We start from the raw sequence: 18781 nt of genomic DNA, 5'->3' as shown, positions 1-18781 counted from the left end.
TGATTTTGCCTTCAAAATAAAAGTACGAGAACGTTTTTGCAGTAATGTTTTATTTTGAGATGAATTGAGAGCTTTTAATTAAAAAAATTTCTGCAATACATTCAAAAGAGTCTGTGGATCGCTTTGTTGCAGATAAGACACACCGGCTTTGCATTCACAAAACTAGGTTGGATGAACGCATAGTTGTCTTTCCATTCTTCTTTGTATGCCCTATTTTCGCTGTCAACTTTCTTCTTTAGAGTCTTTGATAGTGCCATTATCATGCTCACCAGCTTAAATTTTAACATCACTCTGCACACGACGTAATAGCATACCTCCAGCACGCAAACCCAAAAAAATGCAGTTTAGTACGTGAGGATGCCAAGGAATAATTCTGAGGTGTACAAGTAAGCTACGTTAAATAATTATTACAATAAGTTAGGCTCCATTGTGTAACAAGCTAATTAAAATGATACACATTTATTATTCACAATATGGAAAGAGGAAATAAAACATAGTTCGTTAAGAGCATAACTCAAACATGCCATTAATGGGCTTATTCAAGTCCTCTTTTATTTTTTTAGTTATTTTTATCCATTCTGCATCTCCCACATATGTGTTTTAGCAAGGCGGTCTGTGTTGCAAGTTGGTGAATGAAGATACTTGGCAGGTTACATGTCACTACTGCTTTATTCATTTATCCAGTGTAAAACCCGGACACCGCCACACAAATGTGGCTTTTTGTTAATGACTGTCCTACTACAGGATTTAACACAGAGCTCACTACCAGTTACAAAAGACACTTTTAACAGTCTGTCACAGGCAAATCTAGTTGCATTTTTCATCAATTAATTTCTTAAATTATCATTTGAAAATGTTTTGGCCCGATGCCAAACTTACTTGCCGACCCCTGTTCTAGGGCTATAATTTGTAGTAGAGGGTGGAATAGTTTTAAAGAATTATGTGTCATAATCTTGTCCATATGTTTATTTGTGATATTCTAATACTCTCAATTTTATCGACAGGGTTGGTGTACTTTCAATAAAAAAATACATTTTACCCAATTTTACCCCTTTTTCTAATGCAAACAGTCAGCCAAGGAATATAAGCCTCCATTATTTCATTATTTAAGACCATAGGATTTATTGTTATTAGGCCTATTATTATTTTTAGGGCTGCACAATACATTGAAATATAGCAAATGTACATAATGCGATAAGCATATCACAAATGCTTGCAATATCTGAATGATTTTAATACGCTACTTCATAAAGTTGTGAAAAATCTAAGTTTAAGGTTGATGCATATAGCAGAGAGAATAGAAGTTTACGTGTGGCGCCAGTGAAAGCTGCTCTTTAGAAATGTTGAGTTCAGCAGGAGTTTCTTTCTCAAAACAAGTCTTCTGCATTTCAGTATTGGCAGTGATGGAATATGTGTAATACTTGAAGATCGAACAGCTGCTTAAATGTCTCAGCGTCTCATTCATTGTTATCTGCAAACTATTTGGCTGTGTATAACAATTCAGATGTCGGTCAGGCGGTGGTTTTTCTGTTAGCAGCTCTTGGGCAGGATACTCTGCTGTGTGAATCAGACTTTGTTGTTTGTCAAAAGTTTGGCTATTCGAGACTAGAGGTCTTCGCTGTGTCTAGTGGCAGAATGACAAGAGCCGTTCCCCACTAGAACAATATGTGCGCCCACTTTTAAAATGGAAGTCTCTTAATTTTGGTATCTCTTATATTTGTATTGGCTTAATGTGCGGTAACTGTTAGTCTCAGTTCAACCCTCTTGAATGTTTGGCACATCTTCACATATTTGTTAGTGTCAGCTGCTATCTTGAAAAACAACCCTCACTCTAATATTTATGCCAAAAATCCCTGCTCACTGCACTCGATTTCACCAATTACCTAAAACTGTTGAATCTCTCATCATCCTTTGAATGGCTGGAGTGTACTAACATACTCTCATGCTTTTAGCGTCTTCAGACATGCAACAGCAGGCCTTGACAATTCCCATGATTCTGCAAATACCATATGAACTTATTAATAAACCGGTTTTAACACAAAATGAAACTATATTGTCATGATTTCTCAGAGATAACATAACCTAGACTAATGTGGTTAAAAGGATTTATTCACCCTCATGTCGTTCCAAACCTGTATGACTTTTTTTTTTTTTTTCAAAAGATATTTTGAAGAACGCTGGAAACCAAACAGTTTGGTTTCCCATTGACTGCCACAAAAAATACAATGGAAGTCAAATGGAAATTGACACTGTTTGATTACCAACATTCTTCAGAATATCATTGATTATGTTCCACTGATGAAAGTCAGCCATACAGGTTTTTATTGACACAAGAGTGTGTAAATTGACAGTTCAGGGCTATTCCTTTAAAGGTGCTGTATGTAATTTTTTGGGGGGGCTGTGCTAAAACGTAAAAATACCGCATATTCGCAGATATTTAGGAAACATGCTAGGTTCACATACCTTTTTTCTAAGAAAAACAAATGTTACAACCAGTAATTCTGCTTTGAAATGTGTGTTCCGTGGCGGAATCTGTTTTTGTTTTGGTATGTGTGATCCTGCCTACTTCCAATATACCTAATAGCATTTCGACATCTTAGGCAGAAAACACAGCGAATTGCAGCATTGAAAGCCAACAAACAAACTGGGTCAGAGATCGCAGATTCTACCTGACCTAAAAAGCCACAGCATTCATCTAAAAAGTTCAATGACCAGAGGCACATTTAAGGCACAATATGTAAACATTTTTTATTAAAATATTTCAAAAAAACACTAGAACAATGTTAATTAGTTGACTTGTGTGCTTGCATTATCCCAAATGTTTCCAGCAATGTTTAAATCCAAAGAACTTATAATTGTTGCATAGCTCAACAATATTGTTTGAATCTCCTGTTTTTTTGATTTACCACAAGTTACATGTTTATACCCAAAAAGTAAATTAGACAACACTATTTTGTCAAGTGGCTTACCTAGCATAATCAGAAATAGCTTTATTTGTAGTAATACAGCTTTTTATCCACTATACAATGTTTTAAAATAATTGCATGTCTTTTAGCAACATAAGTCATCCATCTTTTATTAATATAATATTCGAATATTGATCTAGCTTACTGCAGTGTGCAACAAGTGTCTCATATTAGCCACAAGGCACAGAGTATTGTTAACATAATCAAATGTATTTTTATTATGATTGTTTTGACCAAGTAAAACAGTGCTTCGCTTAAACGGTAGCCCCTGAAGTGAACGTGTCACCCCACACATTACCTCACAGTAGTTACATCATAGCAGCTATTTGAGTTCTCAGGTAAGTTCTGCCTGAAGCAACAAAGAGAGGACTTAATTAAAATGGGACTCCTTACCCCCATCTGTTTTATCTTCTCTGATATATGACCCTTCCTCCTATCTGAGGCCCTGGCAGTGATTTAGCCTTCACCCCTCCAAGCACACATACCAGCCGAGACCATGACTTTCATGCTCAAATAAACCTATTCTGTGCTCTAAAGGCTAAGAGAGACAGAAAAGACTGTTTGTGTGTGAAGGCACTTGTGCCAACATCTCTGTTCTTTTGATGTTTTTGATGTCTTTTGATGAGGTCTCGTATGTTTGTGTGTTTTGACATCAGCTCTGTTAAAGAGTAACTAACTATAGCAGTTACGCTCAAACTACAAGCTGTTTACACAGTGTTTTTGTTCATTCACATGCTGTACTCTTGCTCTGTCCGCGTGGATAACTTTCCCTGAATTGGATCTTGTCCAGTGTGATCTACAACAGCGTCTGACACAGTTCACAGGGTTAGGGTTGAGATCTGTCATGTGAATCCTCTTATTTCAGTCTATGCTTGTGTGCCACCTTCTCTAAATCCTTCTCTTTTTCCCCTTACAGACTGATCCAGTTCGCTTGAAGCTCAGCTGATTCTTCTCTTCTTCTTCGTCATCCTCGTCAGTGTGTGTGTGTGTAAAGATGCCGCCAGCAACAGGAGGGCCGGTAGGCTACACTCCTCCCGAGGGCGGCTGGGGCTGGGCAGTGGTAGTAGGGGCCTTTATTAGCATTGGCTTCTCCTATGCCTTTCCCAAATCCATTACGGTGTTCTTCAAAGAGATTGAGGTGATTTTCGATGCCACCAGCAGCCAAGTGTCATGGATCTCATCAATCATGCTGGCTGTCATGTATGCGGGAGGTCAGTTTTGTTTTACTACTTTCACTTCTGTCCTGCTTGGTACTTAAAGTCCCCCTGTCAATTATTTAATTCCTTAAAATTCATCTTTGATCACCAAAATGGTACATTTTTTTATTAAAAAATGTATTCATGCCTTAAAATAGCTTGAATGTAACTCTACACCCTTGCTTCATTTAGCATACGTGGTTCATTTAGTATAGTATGAATATGCAAACCCCCGCCTCCACTCACTCAAACAGGTTCGTCTACAGGTCGATGTATCAGAATGGTATCAGAATTAGGTGAACACGACAACTCCCATGATTCTATGCTCCATCACTGCATCATCAAGTTACATCTTTGTTATTGTTTTGAGTAAACAACCTTTAGTGATAAAACTTACATACTTTGTAATTAGGCTTCCCATTAAATGCACAGCAAGTAAACATCTCACCCACTTGATCACAGCTTTGTCTTGTCGCATTCAAACCTAAAATTACTTGAAAACATAATCTGTGAGGGTTTTTAGTGCCTGCAAACAGCTGTGCCGAAAATATGAACGCAACACGCTATATTGTAGATTAAGCTTTTTCCCATAGAAAACCATTATAAAGAAAATGTTTGCATAGAAAAAACAATGGAAAAGCAGCGCAGTTGCCTGTTAAAAACACATTCTGTGTGAATATCGTACTGTTTGTAGTGATTGAAATACTGAGGTAGGAGATATGGATCGAAAGTTTTTTCACATAAATTAGTTTTCCTTCTTTTGAGAGGTGATCTAAATATTCATGGCATGAAACAGATGGACAATAGACAGGTTTGTGCTGCAGTTCAATGCATGCGTTTCCCTCCAGGTCTCCGCACCAGCCACCTGACTGAAAACAATTGAGTTGTTCAATTCTGAGTTTTGTGTAAAGGCCCGTTCACACCAAGGATGATAACGATTAAGAATATAGCTCTAAAAATCATTCTAAATATAAGAGAATAGCTGAGTCCACACCACAGCTATAACGATAATAGCAAAGGGAAACAATATTGTTAGAATCACTTTCAGAATGATTTTGTCCACCTGATTAAGCATAAAAACAGTAACAGCCAATTGGAATCCGCCAATCAGAATCCACCAAACATTAAAGAGCTCAAGCATTTAAAGTGGCAGACGACAAAACCGCTGTGCGCGCTTATAATAAACCGAACATTTATATCGTCTGCTGGTGTGGACACTGAGTTATTTTAATAGTTCTTGTTCATGGTGTGAACGAACCTTAACTCTCTCTCTAGCTGTTTAGTCTCTTCTGTGTTCTGGTAGAGTAAAATAAGGTCAGATCTGAAACACAGCTGTATGTTTAAACAGGTTTTCCTATAATTCAGCTGATTGGGTAAATGTAGGTTTAAACTAGTTTTCCTACCTGATGTTCTACCAGGCAATCACCCAGGGGGCTGTGCTGATTTGTCATTAGACTGTTAAACCACCCTTCTATGAATTTTTGGTTTAAGGTTTGAAAAGTTGCAGAGTCACTTGACACTGTACTAGGGAGGATACAAACTTGCACATAGTATGACTAATGTTTGCAGTCAACTACCACGTCAGAGAAAATGTGGCTGAGTACACTGTAGACTGATGTTGTCACTTCCTGGTGTCAAACGTGTCTGTGGTTTCCACCACTCACTTTATATACACTGACTACATTAGGTTCATGTTGCTTTGCACGTAGCCTGAACTCAACAAAGAGGCTCTTCCAGTCACCCATAATCTGAGAAAGGCAGAGCGGGGGAGGGGAGGGGGAGAGAAAGATAGAGTTGCTCTTTTCTTTTTTTCTTTCTTGTGAACCAGTTGTTGTAAATGTGACTGAATTTAAAAAAGTGAATGTTTGAAAGGAAAAGTGTAGTTTAATAAATTTAAAGAGCTGATGCAAGTGAACATGTGCTGTAATGTAACCTAATGAATGAATGAATCAATCTTTATTACTTTATATCCTCTTTTTTTCTTCTTTCTTCATAAGGGGTGTTCACACTAATCAAAATGATGTCATATGGTATCATTCAAAAGTTAGGGGTCAGTACGTTTTTTAAAATACTTTTAATAAACAAGGATGCATTTAAATTGTTCATTAAATTGATCAAAAGTGACAGTAAATACATTTTATTATTTGAAATATAAATCTTTTGCAACATAAATGCTGTTCTTTTGAACTTTCTGTTTATCAAAGAATCCTTAAATTGATTTACGGTTTACAAAAAACTATTAAGCAGCGCAACCGTTTTCAACATTGATAAGAAATGTTTTTTGACAACCAAATTAGCATATTAGAATGATTTCTGAAGGATCGTGTGACACTGACTTTTAACATTTCACAATATTACCGTTTTTACTAGAGTTTTTGTTTGTTTTCGTTTTTTTATCAAATAAATTCTGCCTTGGTCAGAATAAGAGACTTCTTTCAGAAACATTTGGAAAAAATCGTAACATCCCTAAACTTTTGAATAGTAGCGTATGTTGTCTGCCATTTATAAAAAAATTACAATATTAATGATACATTCAAAAAATACTCCATTGACATTGCCAAACATGCAGCTTCTCCTAATGAGTAAAGTTTATATTATCTAAACTTTCAAAAATGAGTTTGTCTTTGATTTGACCAATCTGTGACTTTTAGACCCTCTCTTGGTCAAACAAATTGTTGCCATACAATTTGCAGGTGAGAGTTCACCATACGTGAACTTTGGCACACTAAAATGAGAATATTCTATACCATTTTCAAACTACTTTGGTCTGCTGATCACATTTGACCTGAAATATTTACTTAAAATTCCCCTTGGGATTATAAGTTGTTCAGTTCTCTGATGTCGGTTAATGGTCACATGACATGCTGCAGGTAAAGAAAAAAAAAAAGATCTTTGTTTCCACATGAACCCCGCTCTTTTAAAAAAAAATGCTGGGTTGTTTAAGCCCATGTTTGGGTAAAATATGGACAAACCAAACATTTTTGTCCATATTTGACCTAAACATGGGCTGAAACAACTCAGCATTTTTAAAATCATGTTCTGTACATATGCTTTTGTATATGAGTGAATGAAAGAAATTGATTTGAACACAAAATCTAGTGTGGTGGCCCTTTTGTCCTTTACTTTTATTCAAGGTTTGGACACTTCTCTTGTCCTTGACTCATGTCAGCACTTATTGAATTTATGTAATATAATAATATCTCTTTGTGTCATGTATTGAGTCAGTAACTAAAAAGGTATTCTGCATCTGCACACTCTAGTGTTGAATGCGATAATTGCAATTGCTGATATGGCAGGCTTGTCATACATTGAGCTGCATTCCCTTAAAGAGACGGACCCCAAAATGATCTGGGTGACTCCAATTATTGAAGGCGTAAAATTGAAGATGGAACTTGACACATGCACAGTGCTGTCAATATTATCATACATGGATTACAAAGACAATTTCGACAATCTTAAACTAAAATGCACTTGAGTAATGATCAAGACCTACACAGGTGTGAAAATTGCACCCATGGGAAAATTATGAGTCAGACCAAAATGTGAAAACAAAAGGTGTGTTTTAGATCCTTGTGTGCTGAAAAAGGGTGGAGTACCCTTATTTGGATGTGAATTGCATTCGGCTCAACTGGCAGTCCATAAAAGATATGCGAGTTACCCCCAAGGTGACATTGTGTTCTGTGCAGGACAAACTAGAGCATGTGCTTGCGCAATCCTCACAAGTTTTCTAAGATGGCATTGGAACATTGAAATACGTTAAAGCAAGGCTTACTATTGAGACTGGTTTGCAGCCAAAATTTCACAAGGCACAGCCTGTACCATATTCGGTACGCCCAAAGTTGAGGCTGAGCTAAAACGACTAGAAGACCAAGGAATTCTGTCTAAAGTAAGCTTGACTGACTGGGCTACACCCATAGTTCCAATTGTCAAGAAAAGTGGTGATTTAAGAGTCTCTGGTGACTTTAAGTTTTCCGGTGATGGCAGCAGCACAACTACAGCGTTTGGCATTGTTCCTTGGTGGTCATGACTATTCAATTGAGTTCAAGGGCACAAAGTATGGCAATACAGATGGATTGTTGCATCTTCCTCAGGAGAACCTAGATGATGTCAAAGATGACACTATGTTTCACATCGCTCAAATGGAACCATTACCTGTCACAAGTGCTCAAATACAAAGGGAGGCTATTCCAGATCCTGTAATGGCCAAAGTGTTTGACCTAACCATGAAAGGATGGCCAGCTAGAGGAGATCCACAACTTCCTGACTACTCAAACCACCGTGAGCAGCTTTCTGTAACACAAGGATGTGTCGTGTGGAGTACCGAGTGAGTGTGCAAAGTACTCACTGCCTTACACAAAGGACATTTAGTTGTTGTTCAAATGAAAAGCCTGGCCAGAAGTTATATTTGGTGGCCTAGACTAGATCGCCAAATTGAAGATCTAGCTAAAACTGTTCTGGGTGTCACAGATCCAATGACAGATTCAAAAACAGATTAAACCACAGCCATAAGCAGCCACTTTACACGTGTGGGAATTTCCCACCAGTCCCTGACAGCGAGTCCACATAGACTACGCAACACCCTTTCTTGACAATTTGCCTGGTAGTAGTGGATGCATATTCAAAATGGCCGGAGGTATTTCCTGTCAAAAATGCTACACCTACACTGACTGATGAACTGCTCCGCACATTATTCTCCCTCACTGGCTTACCAGAGCAGTTGGTCAGCGATGATGGTACACAGTTTACCTCGGAAGAATTCCTGTAACGAATGGCCTGGCTGAACGCTTTATTCAGTCCCTGAATCCCATGGAAGGAGAGTGCCACTGTGAGAAAAGATTGCAAACTTTCTTTTGGCCCTTTGTCTTTGTTAACGCCTAGACTTACGCAAATCTGACTTGTGCCGATGTGCAAACTAAGCAGTGTAGCCAAAATCCAAAATGATACGTACTCAGGACCTTGCAAGTTGGTAAAAATGTGCTTGCTAGAGACTATAGAGACAAATCACACCAAAAGTGGCAACCAGGTAAAATATTGACTACTCGGCCCCTCACTTACAAAGTAAGTTAGTACCAACATGGTACTAACTTTTGGATGCAACAGCAACACAGGTTATTTCTTTTCAAAACATCGGAAGTGAGTACATCAAAGCTGGAGGAGAGGAACTGTTGTGAATTGAGTCAATAACTAAAAAGTTATTTTGCATCTGCGCACTCTAGTGTTGAATGCGATTGTTGCAATTGCGCAGTAAAGACGTGTTCAAGATGAGCTCTGATCTGATTGTCTTTCTTACTGTTGTGTAAGTGTAAAAAAAACATAACACTGTGTGATCTGTGGCTGTTTTCGGCCTTGTAGAGTGTTCGAGTTTTCTCCAGTGTTTGTGAGAATCACACTGCTGTGCTCCTGTAAATTTTAAATTATCTCTGTAAAACTGCAAAAAATACTTTACAAGTAGCTCTCAGACTGAATATCTAAAAAAAATGTCCTCTTCTGACTACCGTGTTTCTGAACCAGTTTATATAATAGTGTATGTGTGTATTTGAATCACTGCTGTTTTTGTCTTTTTTTTCCCTTTTTTTGTGGGCTGGAAAGGATGGCCTGTTTGCTGCTAAACAAAGCCTGTCAGAATAAATTAATTCAAGGAATGTGACTGGGGGACAGACAAATTGCTTTGAACTCTGATTGGCTGCATGGAACATACGGGAAAGTTCCTCCTCCTGATGATAGATTAGCTTGTATGGCGAACCGGCACATGTAAATTTTGCAGATATTTACAACTAAAATTTTGCAAACATAAAGAATTTATAGTAGTTTTAGTGCTTTGTCTTTACTTTTATGTGTACTATAAGGAATTATCTATCAAGTCTTTTTTTAAAGATACATTACCTTGACATGTTATCATTAGCTTGGGTTGTGTGTACACAAAATTATATGCTATGACTTTTATGGAGTTTGCGCTAGATTCTTGTGCACTGTTTCAGATTCTCTCAATAGCTCTGTGATGGACTCTCAGATTCTCATTCTTTTCTGTGTCTGTTTATTGTTTAAAAGTCTTAGTTACCGTGACCAAACCTCATTTTGAAGTTATCCAACTTTGATTGCTTTAAAGGGTTAGTTCGCCCCAAAAAATGAAAATTCTGTCATGAATTACTCAGCCTCATGTCGTTCCAAACCTAAGATCTTTGTTCATCTTCGGAGCACATATATATACAAGATATTTGATGAAATCTGAGAGCTTTCTGACTCCTCTATAAACAGAAACGTCATAACTTTCTCATATTTCTCAAACTCGTACTTTAAAGGCCCAGAAAGGTTGTTAAGACTTTGTTAAAGTAGTCCATGTGACTATAGTGGTTCAAGTTTAATGTTATGAAGTGAAGACAATACTTTTTGTGCGCAAAAACAAAAATAACGACTATATTCAACAATTTCTTCTCTTCCTTGTCAGTCTTCGAGCCTATTCACGTGAGCATGCGTGTGATGGTTTCATAGAAAGTTGCAGCCAGTGAGCCAAATCTGTCGCAGTAAGAATACTGTCATGTTTGCGAACCAAATAACCAATATTTGAATAACAAATACGAGAGGCAATGAGAAATGCAAAGACATGTGAATCAAATTTAAGGGTTTCAGGGATGTTTAGATTACTATAAAAGTTCACATTCACTTTTTCTTGAAAATATTTAGCTATTAGATCTATTTAAATGCTTCAGTTTGTTTTCATATTATAATATGAAATAATATATATGCCGGGGCTCAGTGGTTCATGTAGGTTGTCTACAAACCGGAAGGTTGGTGGTTCGATCCCCGGTTCCACCTGACCAAGTGTCGAGGTGTCCATGAGCAAGACACCTAACCCCAGCTGCTCCCGACGAGCTGGATGGCGCCTTGCATGGCTGACACCGCCGTCGGTGTATGAATGAGTGAGTGAATGGGTGAATGTGAGGCTATGTAAAGCACTTTGGTGGCCATAGGTCTATGAAAGCTCTATATAAATGCAGTCCATTTACCATTTACCAATATAATATGAAAACAAATTGAAGCATTTAAACTGATATATTATATCACTTCAAATACTTCATACTATATTATATTTATTGTAAAGAATTGAACTGTTCTGCAGAAGATTTTGTAAATAGTTAAAACAGTTAACAGCACTGTAAAAAAAGATTCCCGGGTAACCTAAAAGGTAAACTTAATTTAGTGACTTCTTAATTAACTGATTGTTTTCAAAAATATGATTTAATACTAATAAGTTACACCAAGGCTCAAACACAATAGAAATGGCCCATTCAAGTTAAAAGTTACAACTGCATGTTGAAACCATTTTGTTTCTACGTATGCTGTACAGGTCAGATATAAAGAATGTTTTTGCTCAGGTGGTGAAAATGTCTGCCCAATAGAGAAGTTTTGCCCGGCAAGAAAAAAAATTAGAGGGAACATCGGTCAGAAACCTCTCTAATTTCATCAAAATGATCTTAATTTTTGGGTGAACTAGCCCTTTAAGGGTGACGCTGCTCTAAATGGGGCCTTTCACAAGAAGAAAACTGCACTGATGAATCAGTTTATTTATTCACCAAGAAAAAGAGGAAGAAATAACCGGGTTCTTTTTGTTTCTGAATGCTCTTTCTTGTACTTGTATTGCTGTCTTCTGTGATGCACAGTACAGCTCAGAAATATTCACTGTATATCTTTGAAACCGCTTATTAAATCTTGCAGTTGTGTATTTGTGTGGGAATTCCTAATTCTGTTAAAAAAAGAAAGGAAGGTTGTATTAGGCTGCTTGTTTTGTCTGCTTTCCATAAAGTTTGAGCCATGTTTACTGAAATGAACAGTAGTCTGTTCTTGTTCTGATCACTTTGGGTCAGCTTCATTCTGCTGATTAAGTTTTTCTCCCTCACACCACATCAGTTGATCACGTGCCATGTAGTGAAGTTTCCTTCCTCTGAATCGTCTCCTGTGTCCTCCTGGAGTCTTGCTTTGAAACAGTCAGTGGCGTGAATGACTGTTTTATGCCATCTTGTGGTGAAACATTAAAAGGGTACAAAATGTAGCCTAAAACTCTTAAATAAAGTGATTTTTCTTTTTCAACAAATGGTTGGTAATGTTGATTGTCAACCTCAGGGGGTCAAATTACCATTTTTTATATATATATTCTATTTATTATAATATGTTTAGAATTTTTTGCAACCCTGTTACATGGGGTGATGTGTGTTATTATTTTTATTTAGCTAAATGAAGTTTGAAATGAAAACTATTTACTTATTTGCTTATTTACCTATTTTCTAAGCATTAGATAAACAAATTAAATTTACAATTTATCAAATAATTTTTTTATAAAATACCACAGTGGGTTGCAAATTTAGGTTTAGCTCGTTTGTTTGTTTTTACCTTTTTTTTTACCCACATATTTTCTGTTAAACTAATCAAGTTTGCAAAAATGTTACCCAATCTAGTGTCTTATATTTAATTTGTATTTAGCTATATAAATAATAAATAATCACACAAATCAGTTTAAACTGTAAGTAGACATTATGTCAGATTTTTGTTTATTTTATTTAAAACCAACCTGTTTTTTTCTCAACAGGACCAATCAGCAGTATTCTGGTGAATAAATATGGTAGTCGACCCATCATGATTTGTGGAGGGGTTCTGTCTGGCTCAGGATTAGTCGCAGCATCCTTCTGTAACACAGTAGAGGGTCTTTACTTCTGTGTGGGAGTTATAGGCGGTAAGTACATTGCGGTAATGACACTGATCATGAAGACAGGGTGAGTACAATTAAATAAAGTTACAAACTCACTTTCTGAATCATGTGTTCAAGCTTTCTCTCCTCTCCTCTGTTTCTAGGACTGGGTTTGGCTTTTAATCTGAATCCAGCGTTGACCATGATTGGCAAATACTTTTACAAGCGGCGGCCAATAGCTAATGGCATCGCGATGGCGGGCAGCCCGGTGTTCTTGTCCACCCTGGCCCCGTTGAACAGCTGGCTGTTTGAATATTTCGGGTGGAGGGGCAGTTTCCTCATCCTGGGAGGAGCTTTGCTAAACTGCTGTGTTGCGGGGTCGCTAATGCGACCCATTGGACCAAAACCACAACCTGCCGTTCCAAAAGAGGATGGCGAACCCAAACGGCAAGAGAAAAAAACATGCCTTGAGACCGTCAACGGCTTTCTGGATCTGACCCTGTTTACCCACCGAGGCTTCTTGCTGTACCTGCTCGGAAACGTCATCATGTTTTTCGGCCTCTTCGCACCCCTTGTGTTCCTCAGTAACTACGCGAAGAGTAAAGACATTTCCAAGGATAAGGCTGCGTTCTTGTTGTCCATCCTGGCCTTCACTGACATGATCGCTCGGCCGTCCATGGGCCTGCTGGCCAACACACGCTGGGTCCGTCCACGCATCCAGTACTTCTTCGCAGCATCTGTGCTGTATAATGGCGTCTGCCACTTGATGGCGCCATTCTCCACCGATTACTTGGGTTTTGCCATTTATGCAGTGTTTTTCGGTGTGGCGTTCGGCTGGCTCAGTTCTGTGCTGTTTGAGACTCTCATGGACCTGGTGGGCACTCAGAGATTCTCCAGTGCTGTCGGGTTGGTCACCATCGTGGAGTGTGGACCTGTGCTGCTGGGGCCGCCGTTACTGGGTAAGGCTGGGTGTAGACCAAAAACGACAAAATGATAATTCTCTCATCATTTACTCACCCTCTTGTCTTTCCAAATCTGTATGAGGAATGTTGGCTACCAAACAGTTTTGTTTACCACTGACCATTTGATCATCCAAAGAAGGTGGCCAAGCAGGTTTGGATTGACAGAGTAAATGACAAAATTAGTTTTTGAGTGTAATATACCTTTTAAAGACTATTTTCGCTTTTTTTTAAGTTTTTTTATTAAATGTTGATACATATTTAATATATAAAATGCTTGAATATTTTCTCATCATTGAAAGTGGTATTGTGAAATATTAATATGACATAACAAAATAGCGACAACTTATGGGATGTTTTTAGTTTTTTCAAAATTATGAATATAAATAAAATGATAATAAATATATTAAAAATAAAACATTTAAAAATAATAAATAAATAAAACCAAAAATAAATATTCATTAAATATATTAAAAAGCAATATTAATTAATATTATAATTAAATTAATATGTAAGTATTGAATTTAATTGTACATGTTTTACAAAAATGTATGAACATGACATAATAATGACTAGAAGTTAAAGGCAATGTTAGAATTAATATTTAAAATGTTTCAATATTTTGTTTATTGTTCTCAACTAAAATATTTCAAATAATAAAACAATATATAAAATTAAATATTAAAAACATTTTAATTAATATAAATTAATGAATGTTACATTAAGATATAAAATGCTTGGATATTCTAATTTTACATACTCTCATAAACTAAAATGCTATTACTGAGATAAATGAGTGACTTGTTAAAATATTGACTAAATATAAAAGCTGTTTTTATTTAATTTTTTAAACTGTGACTATAAAAAAAAAACTCTAAGGCCCCAATCACACCTGACGCGTTTTTTGCAGTGAGAGGCGCCTTTTTTCAATTGGTTTCCTATGGCAGTGAGCGTTCTGCGTGCTGTTTATGCGCCTGCTGCGCCTCGCGTTTTTGCAGTTGAAAAAAAAGGAACTCCGAGCGGAAAAAGCGCCCGACGTCATTACGTTTTTTTCCACTGTCCAATCGAATGAATGGAGAGGCGGGCCTTCCGTTTTAGTGATGAAAGCTACAGTTGCTTGAATCCCCGGAGAGTGCGATGATGGAGGATAAACTTGTGGTGCTCTCGCGGGTTACCTGGAGCTTAACGACTTTACGAACCGTAACTACCACAATGTTAACAGAGTAAATAAAGTTAATAAAAGGCTGATTTGACATGTACTTGACTGACAGGACAGCTGTTTCAGTGGTTGCCTAGCAACATAAAAAACGCAGCGCACTGCTCGTTCTGTGTGATGGGGCAGTGCTGTGCACCTCGCGTTTTCGAACCTGAAAAATGAGTTAGGTGTGATCTAAGTGAGATAAGTGAGCAATTTGTAAGTTCCACAAGCCCTGTGGCACTTTCAGAATGTCCAGTCATGACCAGTTTGTCTTGGCTCAAACAAAGACCAAAGATTGAGTCGGGACTTGACGTGCTTCAGCTTTAACTACACTAATCAATGAACGTCATCGCATGTCCTGTTCCAGTTACTGTGTAACAGAGATTGATGAAAATATTTTCCCATTTCTTTCCTTGCAGGAAGACTCAATGATATCTACCATGATTATAGATACACATATCAGGGTTGTGGAGCCGTCCTGGTGGTCGCCAGCGTATTCCTGTTTGTGGGAATGGGAATCAACTACCGGCTATTGGACAAAGAGAAGAGGGAGGAGGAGAGAAGAGCTAGGCTGGAAGAGAAAGATGAAGAAACAAATGTAGACAATGCCCTGAACGAGAAGGCAAAGGAGGCGGCTGGAGACGAATGTTATGCATGAGCGGACGTTGCCAAACGGAAAAGGACACTAAAAACTGCGCACACATGCCAACAATCCATGTCTTCCCATTCTGACCGTCCAAAATGATAAACACAGAAATGTTCCCTCTAAAGCATTACTTAATGATTCAGCCAATTTTTGAAAAGCACAAAAAGTATTTTTTTATGCAATCCCACACACACCTCAAATGTTACTTTCATTCTCCCAACATTTATATGGGAGACTCTCTGTACCTTAATGACCCAATTCACCTTTTTCTGGTATATTACAACCATTACAAGAGCATTCCTAGTTTGAGACTCCAGAATTACACAGTTCATCTGCCTTTAAATGAAACTTGCAAAATGCACATTTCAAAATAGAGCAGATTTTCATAAGAGAATTGCCACGTGTGTCATTTTAAGGTGACGTGCGCACAGAATTTGTCGGATCAAGACATGGGAGAAGGATATCTATCATAGAAATAGTTTTTTGGACTAAAGGTCATTATATGTAGGATACACTTTTTTTTTTTTTAAGTTGAGTGTGAACTTTTTATGTATCTGTATTGTAGTTTTCTCTGTTCTGATTGGCTGGGTTGAAAATAGTGCCAGGCAATGCTAGACTGCCACATGAAGACAAAACGCAGACGGAAAAAGTTCTTGGATTGATTCAATGTCAACTTTCGTGCTCCGTTTTCTCTGAATATGAATCTGAACATAGTTTATGAAAACCCATCTGTCATAGGACAGATCATAGACTGAAGTTAAAATATGAAGTTACTGTGTTTTGCCTTTTAGAGTGGCAGAAGAATTCACGGTTAGTTTCCAAGTGCAGTTTAATGTGTGTTTTTGACAGATTGCTTCCTGCTCTGGTGATCTCATGATCTCACATTGCTCATCATCTGTTCATGCACTGTACTGTAATCATGGAAATTAACATGGTTACTGTTTTTAGGAACTGCAGCAAACACTAAATTGCAAAGGTCTTGTTTTTGTCTGAGAGGCAATTCTCACTTCACATGAGCAGTCTGTTGGAGGAGCTTTAGCTTCTCTGTTTCCCTTTTTAATTTAGTGAAGATGATAATTGTTTCACTAGGATACATTCACATAGGGGATCCTTTTTAAAGTGTGTGTTGATTTGCCATTTTGACCATGTTGTTTTTAGATGTCTAGAAACTTTTAATTACGGTTGCTAACAGATCCTGTGCCTTTGATTGAGTGCCTTTCTATCTACATACAGGTACATACAATACTAATTCCTGAAACCTCTTTTTACAGAGCTGTTTGCGATTATAAATAGGATGTGTATTGATTTTAATTTCATAGTCTGAAATTAATTTTTGTTTTGTGCCATATTGAGGGAGAGTAGAGTCCTTCATTTCAACCTGAGCCAGCATCAAACACGTTACTGAATTTGTTGACTAAAGATAGACTCCATTTCAAGTTCTGCTAGTGCAAATCAAAGGTGCTTATGCTTTTTATGAGTGCTAATGTTTCCGAAGCCATTTTATTGCTTCTGCTTTTTTAGAGTACATTTTGCTGATGATGTGGAAGACAACACGACTCTCAGGTCTGCAAAAATAACAAGATACGCAATCTCATACATCAGTGGCAGTTTTGGCACTCTAGAGTGCTGCGTTGAGTCACTTTCAGGTAAAAACATACATTGTAAAAGCGAGAAAACACCACCACCTGCTGGCCGCTTCGTTGCGACACTGCGGCCTAAAAAATGCGGGTTCACTGCAGTTTCTGTAGTATTTTTGAGAAACATTTGTCCAAACACAAGTCATTATTTTCTAGTAACGTTTAGTCAGAGCAGATGGCAGTTTTTGTATAGTGCACTTTAATTATAGTTAGATTTAAGGTGAAAATCATACTGTTGAATTATGCTCATGCGGCATTCACAGTGTAAGGCAATTTATTTCGCTTTTTTTCCTGAGTAGAAATGGATCGGTCTGGGTCCTGGGGGATGAGTGCTCCAGTTCTCTGGTAATCTCGGAGCTCAGCTGAATAATAGCAGCTGCTAGACAAAAGGCAGAAAGAGGTTCAGGTGAGTGTTAATGACTCAATTTCAGTATCTCCGAAAAGTTCATCGCTGCTCCGACTGCACTTCGGATTACAGGAAGAGCTGTTTAAACACCACTCGACTGTGTGTGTGTGTGTAGGTGGGTTTCTTATTAGTTTTGGTAATTGTGCGAAGGACAAAAGGCTACTGCTGTACAGAAAATGGACCACCCTGAGAATTTTCCATCATCTTATTCCCACTTTTTCTTGTTGGTCAATTGAACAGAAGTAACACTAACCAGAGTGCTTTTTAAAAGTCTTCTGTCAGAAAGACGATTGACTGAGGTCAAGAGAGGCTGAGGTAGGAAGTATTTGATTTTGACTGTATTTGTATGTGTTTTTGCACAGAGATTCCATGCAAACTCACGGTTTCATGATTAATTTAGCAGAGGGGGTAGAGTCTGGCCCCTGGAAGGTTTTCAGGGCAGAGGAAAAATAATTGTATTTTTAGGTAGGCTATTTTAAATACGATCACGTGTGAAATTTTGTATGTTTGGATGTTTTGTGTGGATGAGCAAATCAATAAACTTTTTTAAAAATGTTAATGTGTTATTACTGAGTTTAATATATAAATTCTGATAATATAACTGTCATGTTGTTGTTGCATACGCCCTGGGACTGGGAGACTGATGAGATGTGCATAATGGTAGTTAGACAGGTTGTGACTGAGTATGGGGTAAGTTGTCACAATAGAATGTGACGCATTAAACTAGGTTTTCTGCTAGTTTTTAAAAGGGCAGCAATTATGAAACAAAACTGTAGGCCTAATGTGAAAAATTGTGCACAAAAATAAATGAAACTATTATTGCTAATAAATTATAGGCCTACATTTAAACCATGCACTTGCATTGTCTTTCAATGGTATTTATAGAAATGGTAGGCTACTACTATTTGTATTGTTGTCATTGGATTAATTTTTGCATGTATTATTTCCATTTGTGAGTCCCTTCTGATAAAAAGCTGGAGGACATAAATAAATATTGAACAACAAAATCGCTGCTTTACATGTTATATAAAGCTTGTAGTATGCTATATAAAAAATGTCTTTCGAAACGAGTAGGGGTGTAACCCCGGCATCC

General features: G+C 37.5%; 1 protein-coding gene across 2 annotated transcripts in view; it reads left to right on the top strand.

Moving 5' to 3' along the window:
* Positions 1-18243, top strand: part of slc16a1b (solute carrier family 16 member 1b) — a 29052-nt gene extending 10809 nt beyond the window's left edge. For both annotated transcript variants that reach the window (XM_079897942.1, XM_079897941.1), the window contains exons 2-5: positions 3883-4177; positions 12744-12887; positions 13007-13801; positions 15419-18243. In XM_079897942.1, coding sequence (XP_079754068.1) covers positions 3961-4177; positions 12744-12887; positions 13007-13801; positions 15419-15657 — 1395 coding nt within the window. In that variant the 5' untranslated portion in view covers positions 3883-3960 and the 3' untranslated portion in view covers positions 15658-18243. The remainder of the gene's footprint in view (positions 1-3882; positions 4178-12743; positions 12888-13006; positions 13802-15418) is intronic.
* The last annotated feature ends 538 nt before the right edge of the window (positions 18244-18781 follow it).

This window comes from Squalius cephalus (assembly GCF_949319135.1).
Source record: "Squalius cephalus genome assembly, chromosome: 16".
NCBI classification, from domain to species: Eukaryota; Metazoa; Chordata; class Actinopteri; order Cypriniformes; family Leuciscidae; genus Squalius; species Squalius cephalus.
Note: the sequence above shows the minus strand (reverse complement) of the source record. Positions and strands in the feature narration are given on the sequence as shown.